The sequence below is a fragment of the Amia ocellicauda genome, chromosome 21 (assembly GCF_036373705.1).
Source record: "Amia ocellicauda isolate fAmiCal2 chromosome 21, fAmiCal2.hap1, whole genome shotgun sequence".
In the NCBI taxonomy this organism is placed as follows: domain Eukaryota; kingdom Metazoa; phylum Chordata; class Actinopteri; order Amiiformes; family Amiidae; genus Amia; species Amia ocellicauda.
Genome location: NC_089870.1, coordinates 22,137,365 through 22,162,238, shown reverse-complemented (window position 1 = coordinate 22,162,238; position 24,874 = coordinate 22,137,365). Strand labels below are relative to the sequence as shown.

At 50.6% G+C, this 24,874-nt stretch overlaps 1 protein-coding gene across 4 annotated transcripts; it reads left to right on the top strand.

The window, feature by feature from the left end:
- The first annotated feature begins 741 nt into the window (after nucleotides 1-741).
- Nucleotides 742-24,314, top strand: traf3 (TNF receptor-associated factor 3). Of its 4 annotated transcripts, XR_010805222.1 has the most exons (12): nucleotides 13,475-13,968; nucleotides 15,844-16,112; nucleotides 16,772-16,823; nucleotides 16,974-17,078; nucleotides 17,276-17,440; nucleotides 18,086-18,169; nucleotides 18,297-18,371; nucleotides 18,989-19,081; nucleotides 21,232-21,372; nucleotides 21,703-21,877; nucleotides 22,628-23,806; nucleotides 24,099-24,314. XR_010805222.1 is itself a non-coding variant. In XM_066694999.1 (11 exons), exons 2-11 carry the CDS (start codon nucleotides 15,847-15,849, stop codon nucleotides 23,197-23,199), a joined length of 1,728 nt encoding a protein of 575 aa, XP_066551096.1. In that variant the 5' UTR covers nucleotides 742-856; nucleotides 15,844-15,846; the 3' UTR covers nucleotides 23,200-24,314. The 4 variants fall into 4 exon arrangements, 3 of the variants coding, with proteins under 3 accessions (XP_066551096.1, XP_066551095.1, XP_066551094.1); XM_066694999.1 differs by lacking the exon at nucleotides 13,475-13,968 and adding an exon at nucleotides 742-856 and having other exon boundaries at nucleotides 22,628-24,314; XM_066694998.1 differs by lacking the exon at nucleotides 13,475-13,968 and adding an exon at nucleotides 1,374-1,662 and having other exon boundaries at nucleotides 22,628-24,314.
- Nucleotides 24,315-24,874: the final 560 nt, after the last annotated feature.

Sequence of the window (24,874 nt, the reverse complement as noted above, 5' to 3'; positions counted from 1 at the left end):
TCTGAATCATTCAGATGTTCATTGGCAAACTTCAGACGGGCCTGTACATGTGCTTCTTGAACAGGGGGGCCTTGCAGGCGCTGCAGGATTTCAGTCCTTCACGGCGTAGTGTGTCACCAATTGTTTTCTTGGTTTTCTTGGTCTTGGTCATGGTGGAGAGTTTGGAATCTGATTGATTGATTGCTTCTGTGGACAGGTGTCTTTTATACAGGTAACGAGCTGAGATTAGGAGCACTCCCTTTAAGAGAGTCTCAGCTCGTTACCTGTATAAAAGACACCTGGGAGCCAGAAATCTTGCTGATTGATAGGGGATCAAATACTTATACATTGATTTGCATGTTAATGAGGGAAATAACTTTTTTGAAATGCGTTTTTCTGGACTTTTTTGCTGTTATTCTGTCTCTCACTGTTGAAATACACCGAGCATTAAAATGAGAGACTGATCATTTCTTTGTCAGTGGGCAAACGTACAAAATCAGCAACGGATCAAATACTTTTTCCCCTCACTGTAGCTGTGAAAATGGAGACTGATGCACCACACTATCCACCGCAGTCCCGCAGATTGTGCACCCTGTTCTTGTGCAGAAGTGCTGGGAGCTGCCCAGCCTCACGTCTTCCTCAAGGTTTACCTTCGCATTTAGTATTTCCAGCTGATTGCGGTGTGTGTGTGTGTGTGTGTTAAAGCTGAGTCACCACCCCGCCCCCCCACTGTTGTGCTCAGCGATGCCTGCTGAGGTCATTTAGGTGCTTATAATGTTCCCCACGGCGCCGCCTCCACTCGCACTGTAGTCCATCCCTCAGCGGAGCTGGACGGAGCAGCCAACTCGGGCCAGGGATGCGCTGAGACGGAGGAAAAGTAAGTCCCTTCACATTGAACACGCAAGTCCGGGTTTTAGAAGCCAGGCTTTAAACTTTTGCAGCCTTTAACTGGTAGTAATACTGCTAATGGGATCTGGATTGTTCTCATGATTCTTAATTTCGGTGCATGCTGCCTGGCTCGCTGAAAAGTGCAGCAAACACGCCGACAAGCTTTCATCTTCAACATGAGATCGGCTTACTTACACGCCATTGCACGTCATTTTGTAAAACGAGTACAAGTTCGCAGCGCAACTCTATGTATGTAACGCAGCCGCAGCGGATGCACAGCCGGGCTGAAGGCTGTCCGACACTCCTGCCGTAATGACTTTATTAATGGCGTGTTAACGACAAACAAGCCGGCGAGTGCGCGTTGAAATAAAGCGCACACCCGCACGGTGCACTGCAGCGCCTGTCTATTAAAGCCCGCTGCGTGCGGGGCGGGCGGGGTCGCGCTGGTGACGCACGGCGCGCGGGGATTTCCAGAGGAAGGCGCGCGCGAGAGGGGGCTTTCCGTGCCGGCTGCGCGCGCACCCCCCCGGCCCCGCAGCCCGTCGCGCGGGGGGTTTCTGTGCGTGTCAGCGCGCGGCGATGGCAGCGGTGAGTCAGTGCGGCGGAGCGGCGCGTCTGCACCCGGAGCCGGCGCGGTGAGTCTCAGTGCAGCCGGGCCTGCTGCTGCCTCCCGCCCGAGAGAGCCTTCCGAGCGGCGGCGCCGGTGGACGTGCGGGCGTGCGCCGCGTCCCGGGCTTCGTCGTTGTGCGCCGACAGCAGCGTCCCTGGAGCGGCGACGCGGACCGCCCGAGACCGGTGAGTGCCGCCTGGGTCGCGATGCCGGCCGGGGGTCGGGCTGGGGGGCCGGGGATGCGGCGCCCGGGGGTCGGCGGGACTGGCGTGTGTGCCGGGCACTTCTCTTAAAGGGCCAGTGCGTCCCTTAGAGCGCAGCTGCTCTGGGACATTTTGTTCTTTCGCTGCTGCTGCTGTTGTATTCAAACCCCGTTACGCAATTTGAATGGAAAATGCTGTCAGCCGACGTGCGTCTCGATATGAGATCCTGGCATTCAGTTCTGAATGGATACAACTTGACGGTTCAGTTAGAACTGGTTCCACTCCGGTTCCTCTCATTCACACAGTGAAGATGTCTTATTTGTCCCGACCGTGATGCTTCTGTAGCTTTGCAACGGGGCTCTATTCACCCACAGCCCCTTTTCCAGGGCTTGCATTTCTGTCTGTATGAAAGGTAGTTTCCCAGTGAATCACACTGATTCAAATGCTGCATTTATTCCAAAATGGAACTTTCTCTCATTGATTTGTTGCCCCAAAAGGTAATATGAACATGTACTATAACTATAGCAATTGCTGATTAAAGTGGAATCAAGTGATTACACCATTTATTTGATTTTATTCTGTAAAATAGATTTAACAAAGAAATCGCAGCTCACATCAGTTCTCTCCTGGCCGTCTCGCACTATAAATCGAGACTTGCTGGCTACAGCCTAAACTCAGCCTAATGGCATCTTCTGAGAGGCACCGTTTTCTGAAATCCTAATGGTGAAGAGCCAGAAGCGGTGCAGGCAGAAGACAAAGGATTAACGAAGAGCTGCACCCAGCAGGAGTGTAACAAAATAAGAACACGCCACCATAAAATTATAGAAACTTTCCCAGCTAATAACCAAACTGCTTGGGTCGCCTCCCTGATCAAAAGACTGGAACTCGTATAACAGTTTTTACTGGAGTGTTAAAAAAATGTCGTTGGGAAGTTTGCGCTGTGCCAGATGTCTGGGGTAGTTGTGTGTGTGTGTGGTCTGAGTGGGGAGGCAGAGGGGTACGCTAGGCCCCATCCCAACACCACAACCACCACCACCACTACTACTACTCCTCCTCCTCTGCCACATGTGGGCCTGTGCCACTGTCTGCTCGGGGTCAACAAATGTGAGGAGTTGTACTCTGGCAGCAGCAGGTGCCCCTCGTGCACTTTCATAACGGATGTGTTGTTCTTCATATGCGATTGAAATCACACTTGGGTCTCCAGCTGCTGTGGCCCCTGGGTCAGTTGAGGATGAGTGTCCGTGACCTTCTGTGGTGTCCGTGGGTCCCCCTGGTTTCCTTCCTGAGGATTCGGGGCCGGGTCCAGGGAGAGTGGGATTCACACTGTTACAGGAAGCACATTATTAATTGTGTGTTGTGGGAGGCAGGCAGGGTTGCACTTTCTTCTCTGTGTTGTGTGCAAGAGAGGACAGGAGACCTTGGCCCTAGGGTCAGAAACGGTAACAGGTGTCCCCTCTGGCTTGCCATAGCCATCCATGTATGCGTTTCAGCTCATGTAAGCGAGGGTTTCAGGCAGGATGGGTGTTGATTGTGCGTTTGTATTTTGTGCAGTGACTTATTCTGAGCTGTGTGTATGGGGTCCAACCCTGCGGACTGTTCTTTCAGTGGAAACCCCGTGATGGGCCGGTGTCTCTCTCGCGCTCGGAGGTGCCAGAGACACTTATTGTGCCCCCGGCGCCGCATTGCATTCCAGCTACGCAAGACGTGGGCTCCCCCAATGGTGATGACCTACAATAGGAGAAGATTATTTCTACTACTGTACATGATTCACGATTTAAACACCCAAAGGACGTGTCTGATCTTGGAACGGTCAAAATCGGCAACAATGACGCACTGTGACTTTAACACTCTCCCCACACTGCGCTTGGGAAGAGCTCCTATCTCTGTCCCGGCTGTGTTGACTCCTTGGGGCCTGTTCCACGATTTCTTTCTGTGGTGCTGGCGCAGGGAAAGTACAGGACGTTTGTGTGCTTTGTTTTTCACTGCTGCCGTCGGTACACTCCTCCTGCGCAGGGAGGTATTCCCCTTCCCCAAGTGAAAGCAAAACTCACCCTCCAGGCTGTTGACACCCGCATGAGCGACAAGTCAACACTGCGAAGAACAGACCCCTAGTAATGAGTTAATACCCTTTGGAGCAGGTTCTGGCAATGGGATAGGTCTGATTGACTGCCTTGTTTGATCTGTCTCGTGTTTTTGTAGTGCGATACCATGACATTCCCCCCACGGTTTCTATTTACCTTGCATGCCAGGACAGAAAGAGGATTTCATTATACATATCCAAGTTACACAGACCTTGTGTACTCCAGCAAGTGTTTTTAAACCAAAACACCCAATTGTACGTCCTGTGTTTTGTGCCCATCTAGTAGAAGACATAACATCATTTTTTTCTTTTGTTTCTGGTCAGATTTGTTATTCACTGAATATTGCTTTAAAGTGCGTCAGCAGTGTGCAGATTGTGTTGCTGTGAGGCTTCAGTCTCGATGGACTGGTACTGAACCAGGAAATGGGCTGTTTGAGAGTCCGGCTGCCAAGGGGGCTGTGTCTGGTGAAGGGGCGGGCATGGTAGGACCAGGGATGATGTGATGCCAAGTGGACATTGGAAAAGTCCCTTGATTCCCGTGGCCACAGGACGTGCGTGACCCACCAGGCTGAATAAAGCCCAGGTCAAACCAGTCTCAGCCCAGCATGACGTAGGAGAGTATGTGAGGATTGTGCCGATTTTGTTTTTTCATTTTTTCTTCATCTTGGCAGTAAGGCCACGTTGTCCCTTCCTTCTCCTCGGCTTCAGAGGTCCAGAGCTATGAAACCTGCGGTGGCCCCATGTCGGCAGCGGCGCTTCTCAGACCTGGTCCGGGGGCCACATTGCCCTGCTTCTCAATTATTTTAACAGTAGGAGAAATATGACTGGGTATAGTAAGGCACTTTAATTCTCAAACTTTGTCTGCTGAACAATGTGTCAGTTCAGTTTCGACGCTGCATCAGAACGTCAGCGAATAGGAAGCTGGAACAGTAATGCTGCTCTGGAACCTGGGCATGGCAATAGTTTGATTCCAAAATCACTTTCTTCTATGCATCCTGTAGTAAAAAATAACAGTAAAACAGATGGGAAGTTGTCCAGTTCTGGTACATGCTAACTACCCTACTGTTTGGGTGTTTCAGAGGAATCCTGGAAAAATTACTAGGTGTCAATTTGATCGACCTTTCATCTGTCGCAGTGTAGCGGCGCAGTAGCGACAGAGTCACTAATTGCCTCGTCAGCATCTGAATGAGTGATACAGTTTTCATTCACACCGCCTCGAGCTGCCTCAGGTCTGTGTGGTGCCTCGGTTTGGTCCATTGCATCATCGGTAGGTGTGACTCCCGAACCGCCGGGCGAGGGGGCGGGCCGGTCTGGGCCCTCGGAGGGGGATCCACTCCTGCCGAACACGTCATTTCGGTTGTCGGGCTGAATGTCAGAGCTGTCAGGGGCTTTCAAAAGTCTGCTTTCAGAAGAAGCTGCGAGGCCAAGCGAGCGCAGTCAGTCGTGAAATGAGTGTTTACCTGTTTTCTCACTGTCAGATCTCGACTGTGAGATCTATCTGTGAGCCGGGAGGCAGGGAGGATGTTTATGTTGTTGGTGCTGTAGGTCTCTGTGGTGCTTGTGCACGGGGTACACACACAATGGAGCCGCTGGGGGCCAGTCTAGGAAAACTGGTGCCTCCAGCTTGGTCACTCTTACAGGCATAATAAGACAAACGTATCTGTCCCATACCACCCACCCCCACGGTCAGGAAGACGGAGCAGTCTTGGGGAGATGGGGGTTAGTTTGTAGTATGGCTTCTTCAAGACCTTCCCATCAGTCTGTTTCGTTGACTTGTCTTCGCGGTTTAATTCTCTGTGCCTCAGCTCCCCATGGATGTTAGAGTGAGGTGCCTGCTCTCCCCTCTCCTGTCCAGTCACAGAGCTTTTTCAGTGTGTGCAGGTGTACATTTTAAGAGCAGTACGAATCACAGCAGGAGAAGTTCCAGTGTGTGTGTGTGTGTGTGGAAAATGTTGTTTGTATGGTTATTCAACCCTCGGCTTAGCAGAAGAGAGGAAGGATGTGTTACTGTATTTCGCGTATTGATTACCGGCACAAATACTGCCCTCGAATAATTCCGTCGGAGTGGAAAGTGGCCACTAGCAAGCGGCAAGGTCGGGCTCCTGTGGGCTGGGGCCCCCGGCCATGGCGAGAGTGAGAAGACAATCGCCACCTCTGGGGATGAAGTCGCTAATGGATACAGTTGTTGTTTGACTGATTTACTCGCTTGCATTGTCCTGATGAACTGTGTGATTCCTTCTTATGCCAGTCCTGATTTGTTTTGTTTTTACACACTTTCCCCTCTCCGGTAGCCCACGCGTGTTGTAACGGGGGTTCTTCTCCGTGTGCCGAGCCCAATGCAGATGTGGAGTCAGGTGTCTTTAGCTGCAGCTGGCTCAGTCCAGTCGACTCTGTGACTCCTTGATGTTTTCCCAGTTCCAGTTCCGGAATTGAGTCTGTGTTGGATCGGAATGGGCCCCTGGGAGCGGGGGATTTTCTCGGGTCTTTTAAGGAAGGCATGTGAGGGGGGAATTCTTGGTAACCATTGCGTCCCGCACTTCCTCAGCCCGCTGGCCGTGTTCGCCACGCTTTAATGTCAATTTTAAGATTACATACCGATTTTATGAATGTTCCAGAGTAGCAGTTGTAATTATAATAATTTGAATTTGCTTCTGTTAACTGTAGATAAGCACTCTGGATGATTTATGTGACATTTCCACACCTCTCTCTAGGAAGAACAGGCATTGACATGTTGTGCTCCTCATGTGTAATTTGGAACCAGAGTATCTTTTTTTTTTTTTTTTTAAGTTTGACAAATACAGATGAGACACCACCCTGTTTTTCTGTTTGTTTTTTTCCTTCTTCATTATTGTATGCAAGCGATTTTATTAATCTTGTGATCCGGTTGCGATCACTGCGTTCGCCGGGTGCTGCAGCTCCATCACTCGGTCCCCACGTGTGTGAAAGGTGTGTCCCTTACCGTAATCTCACTGAGCACTTTCTTATTCACACGTTTCCCGTTATGAATATCTGTCTTACGCTTGTGAGCAAGAAAATGTTTCCTTTGGAAATTAGAAAAACTGAACGATAATGGTAGGTTGGCGATAATTGCATTGCATGTTCCAGAGAGACTGCTGTCGCTGTGTCAGGTGCACACACTGGGCTGTATCGGGCTGTAGAGATAGAAAGCGTTGCCTTTCACCTGAGACTGAAAAAAACACATTTGAATGCCTGGCTCGTCTCCCCTCCCTCTCAAACACATCTGCGTAAGTAAATGTGAGTTTTTAATCTTTGTATTGCTTTGTGTCTCAGTGGTGTCTGTGAAACTGGGTCTTTTTATTTTTTATTTTTGCAAAGGATGAAAAGACCTGAGAGTCTGATTTCCCTCAGTGATGAGGTCACAAGCAGGTTCTAGATCCCTTGTTTTCCCAGCATTCTGGATCAACTGATGCTCCCGCAGCTCCAGCTGTTGTAACCTTGGCAGCTGGACTATGCTTGTGCATTGACAGTAACTGGACAGTTCCTCCACTTTCCATCGAAATATTCAGGAAAAGTGCACTGGTCTTTTTCCAGAATTAACAGTAATAATGATTTAAAGAATCTGGCTCGCAGGTCTGAAACCGGTAATGATTTTGTTTGTGTAGTTTCGAAAAGTGTGGCGGCAGCTGTGGTGATACACAAGACTCTTAGTCTCTCTACAAGTCTGGGGCCGATCTCAGCCTTGGTGAGCTATGGCCGAGTCTGTGCTGCTCAGTGACGGCACTGTCACCTTCAGCTTGGTTGTGTTAGAGGCGGTCGCGCAGGTTGGTGGAAAAACCATGTTCTTAGATTTCGCCTCTTGGCATGCATAGTTTTCCGCTCCGTTGGTCACGACGGGCTGTGTTCGGCATCACCATTCGGTGCTCTCGGGGTACAGTATGGTTCATGAGTGGAGCCTTCCCGCCCTGAAAATCTGTGAGCAATGAGACTTGTGGGCTTTTCCCCTGTTCATGTTTAGTGTTGTTTCAGGGGCCTTTCGTTTTCAGACCGGTTGCTGCTCAGGTTTTGGCTCATCAGAGCGTGACTCGATGCCGATTAGGAAGCTGCCGTGTGTTTGGTGCTTCTGTAAACATAATTAAACCCAGCCTTTCTCGCATGTCGCTTATGGAGTGTAATGTTTTCACAGGAAGTGCTGAACTCTCCAGCACTGGGGTGAGTTAAAGGGTTAAATATTCAGAAATGGGGTCTAGTTTGCTTTTTAGTTTAATCTGAAAGTGCTATAACGATCCACAAGCCCTCAACACTAATGTGCTTTTTTTAAAGCATGTAAATAATAATTGTATAGAAAAACAACAAAGCATATATAATTCAATAAAGTTTTTATATTGATCAGTTGCTGTGCTTGCTAAAAAAAACAAAAAAAAACCTCCCCATGCACTTTATTTTTTAAACGTTTGCAGGCTTGCAAGCTCTGGGCTGTACAGATAAAATAACATCCGTTACAGACAGAGTCCGTGGGATTCCCCTGGTTCTCGGTGCACAGAGGCTTTGCTCGGGTTGGTTATAGAAGAAGCAGCAGTTTATCATCGAGTTAATCTGCTGGGATTTGCATGTCTCAGTCTGTGCACCTGTGCCTTCCCAAGACACGCAACCCCCACCCCCTTCCCTCCCCTGAACGAATGCACAAACTGGCAAACAAACAAAAACGGCAGCGGTAAAAACTTCAAAGGCATTCTGACTTGTGTGCTCCTCGCGAGTCCAGCTCTCCGGTTGAACCCAGCAGGACATAGCTGTGAGCAAAGCTGCTGAAAGGGAATGGGCGTTGGTGTCAGTGGCTGGGGGGGACTGGGAGACACCCTGGTGGCTGGTGAGGTTCTGAGGAACGTGCATGTGCTGGTCCAGGCCGGCGGGGGTCTCTCATGTCTGCTAGCTGTGCAGGTTTGCTTCTCTGTCAGACGTGTGGATCACAACTGAAAGACCTCCTCTATGGCTAGGCTGCACAGTGTTGTGGGGCAACTGTCATTGCTGCTCTGGTCCACCAGGTGATGTGTAGGCATCCTAGAAGTGAGTTAATCTGAAGGAGAAGACAGTGAAATCGCAGGCCGGGAGCGTTCTTCGCCATTCCTGACTCATTCGCTGTCCACATCCTCCTCCTATTACTCAGAGAAGGCAGGAGAGAGAAAAACTAAGTAGAAGAAGAAGGTGAACGGCAAGCGAGAATCTCAGAGCTGCTTGTGTAGTGCTTGACATAGTTTCACACGCCGGGCTGAGGTGTTTCCAGATCCTGGGGAGGTGTGAGGTTGCCAGGCCGAGGGGGCGCCCCACTTCAGCCCGTGAGCTCGGTTTCCCCGAGGTCTCGTAAAGTTGAATACATAGAGGAAACGTTCCCACAGGCAGCTCAGGGCCTGGGTTTGAAGTGGGGCATGATCCGGGCAGGCTGTTCTCGCTGACTCACGGCTGGATATTCCCATGGCGTTGCACAAGGGCGACTACAGCACGGAACAGGAAAACCTGCCCTGGGATTGCACAACGGCCGCTGTATTCCTGCATTTTTTTTTTTTGTGTGAGTTTATATTAGCAGCTGATGAGTACCTGGAAGTGACAAGTGATGTAATTAGGTGATGGCCATATCATTAGTTTAATTAAGTAATTAAAATCAGGGCTGGAATGATAACGGAGGAGCCTTCAGCCCCCTGGAGACCACGAGTTGCCCACCCCTGGCTTGGGCCCAAAAGTTCAGCTGCAGCCTTCTTTTCAGGGTGGGGTTGATCAATATTGACTTTGTGAAACAATTGTGTTTTGTAACACAAGGCCAGGGAGTAGCTACTATAAAGTGCATTCAAAGGTCTTTCAATCTTTGTCAGAAGACCGGTATATCAGGGCCAGGTTTCTTTGCTTTATTCAGGTTTGAGTTATTAGTATTGAGAATTATTTAAAAATAATTGGCCTATATATGTATGTTAGTCATGGGCATGAGTGTTTGAATATCTGATTCGATTACTTCTGACAGGAGTTCTAGGAGATTATGTGGGCGTATTTAAAAAAATAAAATGGAAAAACCTTTGTCTACATAAAAAAATAAAGTTCTCCATGTGACCTTATTGTAAAGATTGTGACATCTGAAATCACATGGCACCACATGAAAAAAACATTTTAAATATTATTCAAATTATGAAAACAATTTAAATGCCCATTGTGTGCGTGTGTGTGTGTATATCTATCTATAAAAAACACAGACTTATAAGGAGATCCTTTTGAAAGTTGGCAGCACAGTGGAGGCCTAACCTGCTGGTGTTGCCGGGGCTGGGGGGGCTTGTGGAGGAGAGAGCGAGAGAGCGAGAAATCCCTCTTGGCCCTCAGGGGTCCCATCATTGGCTTTTGCCTCTCTGGTCGCTGGAGTGTTTCTGGGGTTTGAGCTGGGTTCAGTGGGTAGAATGTTTTGAAATAAACCAACACATGATGCAGGAACTTATTTTGTTTCAGATGTTTAATTGCCTTTTTTGTGAGCAGGGAGGTTTGATCTCCAAAGTCCTTTATGTTGTGTGTTGTTCTGGAAACCACAGACCCTTGCGTTTCTGCGATGAATGGAGCTATACACACACACGCATTCCTTTGAAATTGTGTTCACACCCTCCAGTCGAATCTGTGCTTATCAATGATTTTGTTTCTTAAATATTTCTTGTTTAACTATACTTATTTATTCAATTAACAATCCATCCAGTTAACCATCTATTCAATTACCCATTAACCAATGAGTTTGCTGAATACTGACCTAGAGAAAACTATACAAGTTTAAAAAGTGCAGTTTATGGGAAAGGCCTTGGCTGAATAAACTTTTCACAGGCGCTCCATAGTCTGTAGAAACTGAAATTGCAACTTTTTTTCATCGGTTTTAAGTTACCGGCAATTTTCTTTATAAGATGAAGTGTATTTGTTTCCCCCAGAATATTGTGAAATGAGTGTCGCAATGCTGGCTGTGTGCTACAGTCGAGCTCGGTGACCTTTCGGCTCCTGCCCGTGCGTGGCACGTTGCTGTCGCTCTCCTGGGGCCCGGTGTCACCTCTCGCTCACACTCGGCGCAAATCGACACGGTTTCCTAGTAATGAAAGAGGAGGTTTTCAGTATCGTAACCTTTTGTAGGTTTTGTGCAGTCCCTGCCAACAACCAAACCCTGCTGAATGAGAAGTGGGGAGATGGGATCCTGTGAGAGCCTTGACCCCCATGAAGATTGGCATCATTTTCCTAGTTTGGTAATAAAAGTCCTGTACTGGGACTGGAGTAGCGATGCGCTGTGATCATCGCTGTAGTGACTGGGTAGGTGTAGTAGTTAAACGGGGGGGATGGGTCCGCAGGTAAATGGTAATTTCCAGGTACTTTGGCAGTGGCACCGAGAGCTGTGGTTGACCGAGCTTCCGTGACCTCGCATGCCAGCTTCGTGCGTTTCCACACGCCAACGGCAGGGCTTGCAAAACGAGTCGTGGTGGCAACGCAGCGATTTGGAAAGAGACGGGCGTGTCGGAAACCTCGACTCTGATTCGGCACTTTCAATAAAATAGGATGTTTTCACACTCGGTGGCGCGGCTCTTGGACTCCTGCAAGGGCCTGGTGCTGTCGCCTGCTGTTCTCCCTCTCTCGCTCTGCTGGGCACGTGCTGAAGTGGTTAATGTCTGCAGCCTGCGGGATATTGGAGCAGGTCCCTGCCAAGTCCTCTCCTCTGTCTGGTATTCCCCCTGCCTGTCTGCCAGGGACGCTGGAGGCTTGCCAGGAGCTTTCTGGTGTTGCTCTTCGTGGCTTTATTTTCTTGGTTTTGTGGTTTTCCCATATACTGCTCTGCAGTGCAGTGCAGTGCAGTGCAGTGCAGTACAGAAGAAACCGTGCACTCTGGTGAACACGGGCACAAACCAACACGCTGTGTTCCTGTAGTTTGTTTTGTACAGATTTATTTTGCTGGATATTTGTGTTGGGTTTGTCTTTTCAGTTTGGGAGTAAAAGGTTCAATCGGCGCTTTAGGATCGCCAGGGGTCTGCCCTCCGATGTGGTCACACTTTTCTTCTGTTCTCACGGCTCACTGCAGTTTGATCATTAATTTACACACACACCTGCACATACATGATCTCTCTCTCACACACACACACACACACACACACATACACAGAGGCACACTCAGTCATTCACTCACACAGGCGCAGATGTACCGAAAAGGGGGAAGAAAAAAATCAATTCAAAATCCCGATCTGAGCAATGTGGGGGTTGTTCAAATAATGTCACCTGCTGCCGCGGCTCTACCAGCTGTCAGAGTGGGCTGTCGACTGCTGCCACGACTCACTGGTCTTACCCTGAGCCAGTACCGGCGGGGGCACCTGTCTGAGAGAGACCGGTGGGGTGGGGGGATAGCGAGAGGCCTGCTGTACACAAACGACTGAACACAGCCTTTCATTTGTCAGAGCCTCGGTCACCACCCCCTGACCTGTGCGCTCCCAGTTCACCTCACTGGGATGTTCTGTTCCCTTGTGAACCGGGGGCGTGGGGGCAGGAACACGTCTGTACTACCTATAAAGTTCCTCCAGAGCTACGGGATGGGGGACACGCGGTGGACGTGCGTGTGGATGTGAGCTCTTTCCCGGCAGCGGGCTGTGAGGTTTCACTCAATGGGGAACCTTGTTGTTAGTGAAATTGAAAGCGATACGGTTATCGCTGGAGCTTGGAGATCCCATAATTTATTATTATTCTGGAAACTACCTCTCAGCCCCACACAGAGCACTTCCCTCCAAAACTGCCCCGGCACACAGATCGCCCTGATTGCAGCCTTCCTGACGATTATATGGCCGGTTTACTTATGACTTTCTTTATATCCCCTACAGTCCAAAGGTGGGACTGTAAATGGAGTGGCTGGTCCAAGTGCTTTCTGAGCTGCGGCACAAGCTGTACTGAGCCCCCCGGCAGTGTGTCTGGGCAGCTGTTTTGTTGCTCTGTATATTTAAATATTCTGTCATTGGCACCCAATCGCCCTCGCTCTCTTGCTCATGTGTGGAGGGGCGCCGATGGGGTCTTGGCATCGGCGGGGAATCCTCTTGGTGCTGCAGATAGTCTCTCCTGATATTTGCATGCCAGCGTCCGGTTCCATAGGCCCCTGCTGGGCAGACAATACCGCTGAATCCTTCAGGAGGATGGTGTCCGACGCGGGGAGAGGCTACGCTGAGTTCTGCATGCTGAAGAGCTGAAGGAAGCCAAGCTTGTCAGTTTAGCAAGCGTACCAGCCTGTTGGCAAGACCACGGGATGGCTTTGTGACTCTTGTCGTAATCTCCGGCTGTGTTGGCAATTTCCTGTTTAGGAGAGATTTGTGGACCCAGTGTGTAAGATAGATGCATACATAAATGATTAAAACACTGCCAGTAATACAGAACCTAATACAAACAGTCCCCTACTGCCTAGTGAATAATAGCGGTGGTGTTTGTTTGTTTGCTTATTTGTTTATCTGGGGGCTTTCTGTATTTTGTTACGGAGGGGGTTGCGATCAAAACTGAAAGATGGACAGATTGGGCTTTCCTTTGACATGCTCGGCAGGTCGGTTATGGGAAAAGTCTGTTTTCACGCCAATTGAATCACTTTAAATTTCCTATGCAAAGCCAGGCGTGACGCGGTGCAGGGCGGGGTGTGTTGTATAACATAGGCCGGTCCCCAGCCGAGCCGCTTTCAGTCACCGCGAGTCACAGCGACAGGCTGACGCTTCTCTGTTGAGGTGGAAGTTTTTTTTTTTTTTTCTGCAGCCATGTGCTTGTGCAGGAAATTAGGGACTTTCCTCAGAAGAGAGATATAAGTGGAATGAAACCCGAGCCGGCGCTGCACTGGTTTGAGCGCGTCTGGAGTGCAGTCGGGACGCAGCGCGGGCCTGGCTGGGATTTAAACCCCCTCAGGGGCTGTGGCCCACTTATTTGTGGTTTGGATAACCGGAGAGGTGTTTTTTGTTGTCGTTGTTTTGGTCATTTTATTTAGTGTTTTCTTATTGGCTGTTTCTGGAACAAACATCAAAAGAAGAACCAAGAAATGGTGAAGAAATAGAAGAAAGAAAATAAAATAAAAAGCTTTAATTGCGGGTGCTTTCTGACAAGGGGGTCCCAGCTTTCCAGGATCTAGTGTTCTTCGGATGTGGAGTGACTCAGGAGACCCATGGACTCCCGGCGCCGGGCTCTCGGGAGGCTGGGGGAGTAAGGGACCACATGGGGGGGATGCGCTGCAGCTCAGACTCGGGGTGAGTTCTTCACAGTGTTGGTGGTTTTCTCGCCTGGCCGGCACTGAGCTGTAACCTTCCTGCCCACCATCTTTATCACGGTGGGGGGGGTCTGCCTCTGCCTGCCGATGCTCTGGGGACAGAAGGGCCACAAGGGTCTGTCTAATGTTGAGGGGGGTTTGATTTCAAAGAACCCCCGGGTCTGGTCGAAATCTCTCAAGCAAATACTGAGTGTGTTTTGCTTCGTTCACTTCAGTGAGTTTTTATTTCCATTTATTTTTCTGGTCTGGGAAAACAAGCCTAGTTATGCAATCTTTTTGTAAGTTTGTTTCAGAGTGAAATAGGAACCCTTTGGATGAGGAATTTGGGGATTTTTGCTGCTGCTGCTGCTGTTATTGTGCGGAGGCATCTCGGTGTACAGTACACAGTGTGTCACGTCAGCTGCTATCCAGGGGAGTTGACGGGAGGCTCTCTGTGCGCCATCGCTGTGATCATGTCATCTGACACCGGGGTGAGCTCTGGCTCTGGCTTGCTGTCTTCCAGTCCGTGGTGCCAGTCTGGAGAGCAGCTAATGGGATTTGCCGTGTCTGAGGGCCCTGCAGGCGGCTAATGTAACTCCCTCAGTCTGTGTCTGTCCATCTCTGCAGTGCTCGTTTCCTGGTTCTCCTTGCCTAGCAGAGCTGTGCCATTGTTATTAATATTTTATTGATTTCTTGGCAGGTGCCCTTAGCCAGGGTGACCTTACAGTTCACACAATAAGCAATGCAAGCACTACGAAAGTGCAGTAGTGGACTTAATGCACAATTACAATAAGCGTACGTCCTAGTTCAATGCAACCAGTGCAGATGTACAGTGAAGTCTGTGCTAGAAGGGGGGCAAAGGACAAATCACGGGAAAACTGCACTGAGGGCTGAGATAGTGATGTAAAAGCCAGCGAGACTTGGGTTAGTCCGCACCCAGTCAGAGCTGTACTGTTGTGAATCTGCTAATATTTATGCAAATTGTTGCCTTTGTTTCTCAGGGTAAGAATGAGATTCAGGTGACTTTTATCAGAATTTGTTCTCTCGGTCTCTGTTGCTCTTCAGAGAGAGATATGCAAATTCCACCGGCGGGAAGGACAGAGAAGTGAAATGTCAGTGACACACTGGGACAGGCCGCGTTTCCTGTCTTGGCGCTGCCTGAACGCTGTCCTCAGTAACTTACTGGAATGGTCAGCTTCTCTTCTGAGCAGCATCAGGGAAGTGCCGGCCAGGAGCCCTCGGCAGAACTGAGGTCACAATCCTGGGAAAATCCTCCGCCAGTACTGGGTGTTGGTTATACTATGGTCGTGTAGACTCAATGGCTTTCAGGGCAACAGTGCTCGGGGCCCTAGGAAGCTTTAGGCAAGTCTTGCCCTTTGCCCCTCAGAGAGTGCATGTGTGCCAGGTCATGTACCAGGGCCCACAGGGCCCGCCAGCCCGCATGTTCATTGGGACTGGGCTAAAGTTAGCAGCGTGGTTGTGTTGGCATCACCCAGGGGATTCCCAGGGAGGGGCTGATGGGAGTCACTGGGTGTTGCTGTGGGGAGTGCGGACGTCCAGCTGTCACAACCAGAAAGGAGAACGAGTCCTGAGCACTTGAGCAACACAACCCGTCCTACTGCCACGGCCCCCCTGACAACCGCCTGCACTTTCCCCTCGGTACCCCCCCACCTCCTGCAGGCGTGTGCCCAGGTGTGGTGTGTGCCTGCTTGCGTGCGCATGTGTGGCATGCACGGGTGTGTGTATGTACATAGGTGTGTACCCTGTAAACACAATGGCTGTTCCCCTCCTTCTACGAAGTAAACCAAAACATTCAGACCAGTTTAAACGCATCAGAAACCCAATAGGTATATAATAACCGCTCCCTCCATCGCAGGTCATGTCAGCGGGGCGGAGTACGGACGCGACGCGGGAGATGCAGATCCCCCTGCAACACCGCGCCCCCTCCCTGCCGCTCCACTCGCTGCCCCAGCGGCCTTGGACTGAGCCCGGCTTCCAGCCCCCCCATGGCGGCTTCCGAGACCACTTCGTCACCCCTCCGGAGGCCAAGTACTGCTGTGAGGCCTGCCGGCTGGTGCTGTGCAGCCCCTGGCAGACGGAATGCGGCCATCGCTTCTGCAAGACCTGCATCACCGACCTGCTCAGGTAACGAGCTGCCCGCTGCGGGGCTGTGTGTGTAATTGTCCCTGTGTGCTGTGTGTACCATGAGGAGTTGTGTGCGTGTTTATAACGTGTTACACCGGTCCGTCCCTGATGATAGCAGCATTGTTGGTAGAGGTTTAATCCATCAGTCCTCAGATCAGGAAGTACAGAGATACTGTACACTTCTCTAAAGAACTGCTGCATGTTGAAATTCCCCTCTTTTTCCCTTCCCTCCTTCATTACAATTGATAAATTGATTTTTTTGGGAACAACTGTAAGACAGTTTGGTTCCCCGAGTTTGCCAATTGGAGAAAGTACGGGGCTGGTTTTGAAATCCGCAGATGAAATGGTTAACGTCAGACAGGCCAGCTACACACCCTGGAGTCCAGCTCTCCACACGTTACTGGAGTGGTTCAGTAACTGGACAATAACATTTACCACATGCATACTAATTAAGATGCCTGAGTTTGTGATTGTTGTGTGTGATGTGTGGACTGGTTCTGGTTGGTGTTCTTCAGGCAGCAGATGTGATTAAATGTAAGTCCTCGATCAGATATGAGATGGAGTCCCTGGCCAGGCATAAATACATTGCATGCAGACGTTTGTTTTGATACGTTTTCACTCTGCTCAGTAATGGGTTGCGTGCGTCTTGTTGTTCTCAGCAAGCCCGGCGCCATGTGCCCAGCAGACGGGGAGCCGCTCTTTGAGGACAAGGTAAATAGTCCCGTTTCCTGTGCTGCCCGAGTGACCGGACGGATGTTCTACTAGCGCGCAAAATAACATGCGAATATGGTCTTATCTTTGACCGTTCAGTTCTGATTTCCTTGGCTGTTTCTTTTTGTGTTTTTCTTGTTCCTGCCCCAGATCTTCAAGGATGTGTGCTGCAACAAAGAGATCATGGACCTAAAGGTGTTCTGCCGGAGCGAGAAGAACGGCTGCAAAGAACAGATGAGCCTGAAGCAAGTTCTGGTATGTGCCCCTCTCTTCTCTACTACCGGGGTGGGAAGTGTCTGGTTGCCCTGCGAGGGAAAGCTGAGTGGGGATCTGCACTGGCTTTAGGGGCAGACACTTGTGCGGAAACACGTTGCCTTTAAAAAGGTCAATCTGACCAGTAGACCTTGTTGCACGTGTCATGTTTTGTTCTCGTTTCTCAATCCCTTCCTCAGGACCACTTGAACGTGTGTCCGTACTTTGAGGTGCCCTGCCCCCATAACAAGTGCAAGGACAAGATGATGAGGAAGGACATATCTGAACATCTGAGCAGGAAGTGCAAGTACAGGGAGAGCACCTGCGAGTTCTGCAAGCGCAAGATGTCCCTCACGGAGATACAGGTACCGGGGGGGCGATGGAGTCTTTGAAATGAGGATTTAATCTTTTTTTATGAGCTTAAGTTTGTGGGTTTTTGTTTTTCGTTTGTACTGCGGTCAGTGCGCAAACAGAAATCCCCATACAGTCCAAGATGCTTTCTCTTCTGGGGGGAGAGAGACGTTTCCTGGGAGAGAGAAAGAGAGAGAAAAACAAACAAGAATAAAGCCAGGGGAATATCCACTGGGAGTTACAGGAAGTCCTGCTCTGAATTTCCTGGCGCCAGTTCAAGACGGCCCTTTCAGTGGGTCTCGTCGGTGTCATATTGTCACGGGCAGGAACTCTTTTATATTAGTTTCTGTTAAAACCCCACCCCCAGCGATGAAGGAAGCGTTGACGGTGCGCCGCAGTCATCCGTGCGATTCTGTCGCAGATATCGGCCCGTTAACGAGGCGCCCCGGCGGTGGGGTTTAGCGGGAAGTGGCCCATCCTTTCCCGGAGTCCGAGAGCGGCCGGTTCCGGGGTTCGCCGAGCTGCTTTTGATCACCGGACCCCGGGCGAGAGTGACGGCGGATCTGTGGACTTGATCGAAACCGCCGAGCGAGGACGGGGGCGGGGTTCTGTCTGTCGCAGGTTCTGGCGTTCACGGTCTCTCTCTCCCTCTCTTTCAGAAACACAAAGAAACAGTCTGTCCCGCTTACCCTGTCGCCTGCCCCAATAAGTGTAGCTGCCCCTCAAAAATCTTAAGAAGCGAGGTGAGTACGCTTTTAATGACCGTTATCCTAAGTCTGTGTGTTTTAAACGAAAATGCTCTTCAACTATTGTTGGGGGAGGGAAGGACAAATTAAAGACGATAACAGGACCTTCTCTCTGCTCCTCCAGCTCCCCAGCCACCAGCTTGACTGCCCCAACGCCCAGGCCAGCTGCATGTTCACTCGCTATGGATGCACGTTCAAGGTAAGATGCCCCTGCCAGACTCTCTCCCTTTTGGTCTTGACCTCTGACCCCGTGGGTACCCTGTGGCCCCTGGTTCCCTCTCTACCTCCGGGAAAATCCTCAACCACCACCATCTTTATACATTTTCTTTATTCTCTCCCCCCACGCACTCACTGGCTGACTGTGGGTATTTCTTACTCCCTGCCTGAATCGAGATCACATTTGTGTGTATGTATGTGTGTGTGTGTGTGTGTATAGCGACCGAGAAGTGTGAGTCAAGTGCCAGGAATGTATACTTGCCAGAATATTGAAACGACTCAAAATCGGATTCCTGATTCGTGATTCATCGCGCTCGGCCGGGGGTCTCGTCGGCTCAGTGTTGATGTTTGAACTCCAGGCATGTGCTCACGAGTGGTGGGAGGGGGAGATACAGATCTCTGGGAGAATGGACGTCCTGGGGGGGAACCACTATTCATAATTATAGAAGGAAAACATGAATAAACAAGGTTTCATTTCAACTGGTTGGATTTCAGGGCACAAATCCAGGGCAGTCGCTCTCGTGTAACAAAACTGAAATGTCGTTGTGATTTGATTCTCCTTTGTTCAGACGGAGACGATTGTCCTTGTCTTTCCTACAGGGCCTGAACCAGGAGATGAGGGCCCACGAGGCCAAGTGCATCTCCGACCACCTGAAGCTCATGGTGGCCAGGAATTCTGCACTGGAGGCGAAGGCAAGTACCGAGAGGGTGACCCTGGCTGACCGCTCTTTAAATGACATGGGCCCTCTCTCTGCGTCTCTCTCGCCGGTTGTGCGCTGCGGGCCCCGTGTCATGTGTCTGGGCCGCGCTGGGGTTTTGAGAAGGGTCTCAATGGTGAAGAAACCGAAAGAGAGAGAGAGAGAAGGTGCTGACTCATGTTCCCGGGGGTCTTGGGGTTTGAGTCAGGACTGGTGTCGTTTTCAGTCGGTCCTCCGTGCCGAAGCCACAGGCAGTAAGAGCAGATCGGCACTGTATGAATCGACTCTGTATGTGACTCACGAGCTGCTCAGTGTCACTGATATATCAATGTGTGTGTGTAATACACTACGTGACATTGTGTGCCTGAAACTGCAGAGGAATATAGAGCAGTACTGTGGTTGGAGTGCACGAACGTGAGCGCGTGAGAGTGGGCTGTGTTTGATTGGACAGTGTGTGTGATTGTGTGTGAGATAGTGGGCTGTTTGTGATAGTGGGCTGTTTGCCCAATCAAACACACACACACACAGCCCAAACAGCCCACTATCACACACACACAATCACACACACTGCCCAATCAAACACACACACAGCCCAGTGTGTGTGATAGCCCACTATCACACACACATAAACAGCCCACTATCACTGGGCTGTGTGTGTGTGATTGTGTGTGTGATAGTGGGCTGTTTGGGCTCTGTGTGTGTGTGTGTTTGATTGGGCAAACAGTGGGCTGTTTGTGTGTGTGATAGTGGGCTGTTTGGGCTGTGTGTGTGTTTGATTGGGCAGTGTGAGAGTGTGTGTGTGTGAGAGAGTGGGCAGCGTTGGTCTGGTTCCTACTCTGCAGTCTTGCTGTTTGAATCACTGGAAATCCCAGAGCTGAACAGACAGCTGCTCACGCTGCCATCCCATGTCTGAGCTGGGGTAGGGGGTGGGGGGAGTGCAGTTGTGGATTTCGGGGGTTATCTGGGGCCCACAGTAACCAAGGGTCCGGGTCTAAAGAGCTCGGCGTGGGCCTCTGGGGGCTGAGGGACGGGGTCTGCGAGAGAGGAGACTGAGAGAGGAAAGAGCTTAACAGTGTCTAGACGGAACACTGAGAAACAGTTATTTCCAGGAACGACAGATTCTGGAACTCTGGGTGTCGGGAACTGACGGCAAGCACTCGTAATTTGCATGAACGAGCTGCTAGAAAAAAAAACTCCCGACGGCGATCTGTGTGATGTGTGTCTTGCAGACCACAAGCAACTCTGCCCTGCTCCCAGAGTCGTCGTCTTGCACAAAACCCACCCGGCTGTGACCCCGACCCCTCAGGGGAGTAAAACGCACCCAAACCGTGTCAGAATGAAACAAACTGAGGAAAGGGTCTTAAGTTAAAAAAATCCCTTGGCAAAAACGATAATGCTTTTAGTATAAACTTCCTGTTTTTGTAAATGCCCCACCAAACAGAAACCACTCTGTCCGTTTTTAACACTTTTCTCTTATCTTGCACAATCACTTCTCTGGAGGGAATTTTCAAAACACCCGTCTGATTGATGTGATCTGATAAATATGTTTGTGCGTTAAGTGCCGTGTCCTGTTTCCTGCTGGCTTCTGGAGTAAGGACTCATTCATGATCAGAATGGCAACAGAGTAGTGGTTTTCATGGCCATTTTATACTGTGTGTAAAGGAAAAATAATAGGACACAACTGACATGGACTAAAGTGTTAGTTTAACACTGTGTCATTTGCAGGTTTATTTGTAATCGACGTTTCACTGTTCTGTGTCAGCTGTCTTGAAACCAAACCATGTCCACTCTATCCACAACCTTTCTTAGGGACAGAGTCACTGGGGTCACTTTGGTGGGAAGTTTCTCCCGCACTGCTCTCCTCCATCTTGTGCATTTCTGAAGTTTGTTCATTTTCATTCCAAGTAATAAAGGATGTAGTTATAAAGCATTGCCACTGCTAAAGCGCAGATCTAGAATTCAGAAGATAAACAGGCGTCTATTGACTCTCCACTATGAACTGGAGTCTCTCTAATCGTCTTTCTCTTAATCGTTGGTATAAAATGGGATCCGAGTCGTTCTCTGCCCGAATGGACGCACACAGACGCTAATTAAAAGGGCAGAAGTGTTTAACGATGTGCCGTTGTCTCCCCCCCCGTCCCTCAGATGGAGGAGGTGAAGTCCGACCTGCACGAGCGCTACAAGGTGCTGCCCGGCCTGAACTCGCGCATCTCCGAGATGGAGGCCCGGTACGAGGAGCTGCGGGAGAAGACCAAGCAGATGGAGCAGAAGATCTGCAGCATTCAGGTGAGGAGCACTTAGTCATCCATCCATCCCTGCATTCATCCATTCACACATTTATAATTTAATCATTCACTCATTCACATTAATCCTTTATTCATTACTTTGTTCATTTAATCATTTATTTATTGAAACATTGTAGCGGCAATGCAATCAAATCAAAATAAAAACATAAACCAGAACCAAGACATGGCTAAACCATAAACACAAACTAAATGAACTTATCCAATATGAGAGGGAGGGAGGGACAGAGTCGGGGAGACGGAGAGGGGTCTCCGCTGTGGTCCGGTGACGGTGCGCTGAGCCCTGTGCTCTCCTGTCCTGTCTGTCCCTCAGAAGCTGGCCAGCTCCCACTCGGAGAAACTGCTGGAGGTGGAGATGGAGCTGCGGGCACTGCGGGCAGCACGGGACGAGCTGGAGACGCTGCGCTGCACTGTGGAGACCATCCGCACACGCGTGTCGGTGCTGGAGGGGGGCCGGGGCACAGCCGGCGCCGGGGGACACACTCTAGGCAAGTCCAGCGCGCACACAGGCGCGCACACGCACACCGACTGTCGCACCCTCCTGTCTGGGCGGGAAGCAGCGCAAGGGGCATCGTGCAGCTGCACGCTGTGGGGGGCACAGTGGGAAAACAAATGCCGATTGTTACAGATGGCTGGTATTCAGTGCCTTTAACTACAGCTGTAGGGCATCAGAAGTTGTTTTAAGTGTAAGTGCACTGTAATGTGCTGCTGTTTGTGTTGCATTTCTGACACCAGATACTGTTAAAACATCTGCGCTCGCTTCCAGACAAGTTTAGAGTCGCATCTGCATGCATCTCCACACAGCAGCAGACCACACGGCACTGATTTACACCCAGTGAAATGCAGGAAAGCAGCCGGACACTTTAATAATAATAAAGTACCAAAAGAAATGATTGACCGCTATTTATGCTGTACACCCCAGTTACACACAAAGAAAAGCTAAAGCTATTCGATGTGTAAGTAGCTACGAGTGCGAGAGATGACAAAACACCTGTTTAATGAACTGCAGTTTTTAGCCGATTGCAAATTTCAAACGCACTCTGTTTGCTTTGTCTGCTTTGAGACGATGTCTCGGTGTGCAGCCGCTCACTTGCGTGTGGAAACAGTCGGGTCCGTTCTCGTGGTTCGCCTCAGTTTTCTCAGGACTCGGGTCACTTGCGTTCGCTTGTTACATGATTAGTGCGTATAAGAAATGTATGCTGCCGTTCATAACTATATAAGCCGTGTCCCCCCTGCAGGCACTTTAGAGACGCAGCTGTCCCGGCATGACGACATGCTCAGCATCCACGAGATCCGGCTGGCCGACATGGACCTGCGCTTCCAGGTGCTGGAGACGGCCAGCTACAACGGCACTCTCATCTGGAAGATCCGCGACTACGAGCGGCGCAAGCAGGAGGCCGTGGCGTCCAAGACCCTGTCGCTGTACAGCCAGCCCTTCTACACCGGCTACTTCGGCTACAAGATGTGCGCCCGGGTCTACCTCAACGGCGACGGCATGGGCAAGGGCACGCACCTGTCGCTGTTCTTCGTGGTGATGCGCGGCGAGTACGACGCCCTGCTGCCCTGGCCCTTCCGGCAGAAGGTGACGCTGATGCTCATGGACCAGGGCCCGGCCCGGAAGCACCTGGGCGACGCCTTCAAGCCCGACCCCAACAGCAGCAGCTTCCGGCGGCCGGTGGGCGACATGAACATCGCCTCGGGCTGCCCGCTGTTCGTGGCCCAGACGGTGCTGGAGAACGGGACGTACATCAAGGACGACACCATCTTCATCAAGGTGACGGTGGACACCTCGGACCTGCCCGAGCCCTGACCCCGAGTCTGCGGCTGTGGGGGGCCGCCGGTGAGAGAGAGGCAGCGAGGCACACGTCGGTGCTGAACCAGAGCTGCGGCCTACAGTGGGGCGCTCTGAGACTCCAGCGGTGCCGAGCCACAGAGCGGGCGCAGGGCGGAGCGGGCAGAGGGGCAGCCAAACTCGACCTGCGCGCCGCGGTTGGTGATCGAGTGCCGGACAGGTCTGCAGGGGCCCGGGGCCTGGGAGGGCCCGTCTGGGCTGCAGCAGGACTCACACGAGCGCAACCGAGGCAGAGGATTGCAGTTATTTTTGTCGTTTTCATGATATAATTATATATATATATATATTTTATGTTTTCTGAGAGTCATTTAAGTTATTCTCCTTCCGAGGCGCCTTGGCACTTTCGGCCCCAGGGCCAGCGGTGGCTCCGAGAGACAGGGAGTGCAGATGGGTCGGGTCGGACGACATCTTGTGACCCGTGGGCCGGGAACGTCTGCGCAGCTGCCAAGTTGCTCCAGGCCAGAACCCCCGTCCACCAGCCGGCCCCACATTAAAGACGTTTACTCTGTTCTGGCGCTGGTGGCGATGAAGCCTCGAGGAGCGCGGGCAGCGAGGGTCTCTGCAGGTGAGGAGGACGGATGTTTGTGTCCAGGCTGTCTGTACCGAGTAATAATAATAAAAATAATAATATTTAGTTGACTGTAATGGTTGAAACACTTCATGTCCCAGTTGAGACGTGACTGCGATTCTCCTGTGGCCCGCGGGCCGGCGCTGCGAACCCAGCTCTGAGCGCCGGTCGGGCTCCTGTGCTGCCAGCGCTCGGCCCGAGTGGATCACGGTGTCAATGTTGCGATTTCTGACTCATGCACCTCAAACAAAACTGATCCGATGCCGTGCATCATTGTTTACGTTTACAGAGATGGGAGAGCCTCCACTGGGGCCCTCGGCGCTGGGGGGCCAGAGTCTGCGGGGACTGAGGGCCCCTCTACTTGCACAATTTAATTTGAATGTATAATACATAGCAGATCGAGGAGTGTGTCGTTTTGGACATTCGAGAACTGTTTATGGAGTTCCTGCTATTGTGGGGAAACCCTTTGCCATGTTTCTCAATAAACGATATTTGTTTAAGTTAATGGTTGTGTTTTGTGATGATTTTGATCTCAGTGTGGCGGATGTGTGTTTAAATGAGTGTGAACCGGTTCCAGTCATTATAGCATCGTAATGAAGCCCGTATTCGCACTCGAGGCAGACGGCTGTAAAGAGTCGTAATCCAGGGGTTTATTGGATCACAATAAAGATTAAACCCGATAGCAACGACAGGCAAGGTGCTATAAAACCACCGGCACCGCGGCTGACCGGAGTCCAACTTGCGGGTTTACCGCAAAACTGGGGACTCACAGGGACTCGAGTGACCGGGGCAGTTTCATAGTTCTAGAACAGTGATGATTGGGGATTGAGGTGTGGTGAAGCCTCTCTCTCTCTCTCTTTCACATTTCACCACATTTTTACCATATTACTATTTTATATTATACACAATTTCACCACAACTTTACTGCACTACACCACACTACGACTCTATAGGGGACACTTTTCCTTTTGGGCCCCTATTTGCATGTTATAAAGGGGCTCTGGTTTATAAATGATATCACTGCACGTGTTCCTGCGGTGGAGCGCAGGGATCAGTGTTCGATCC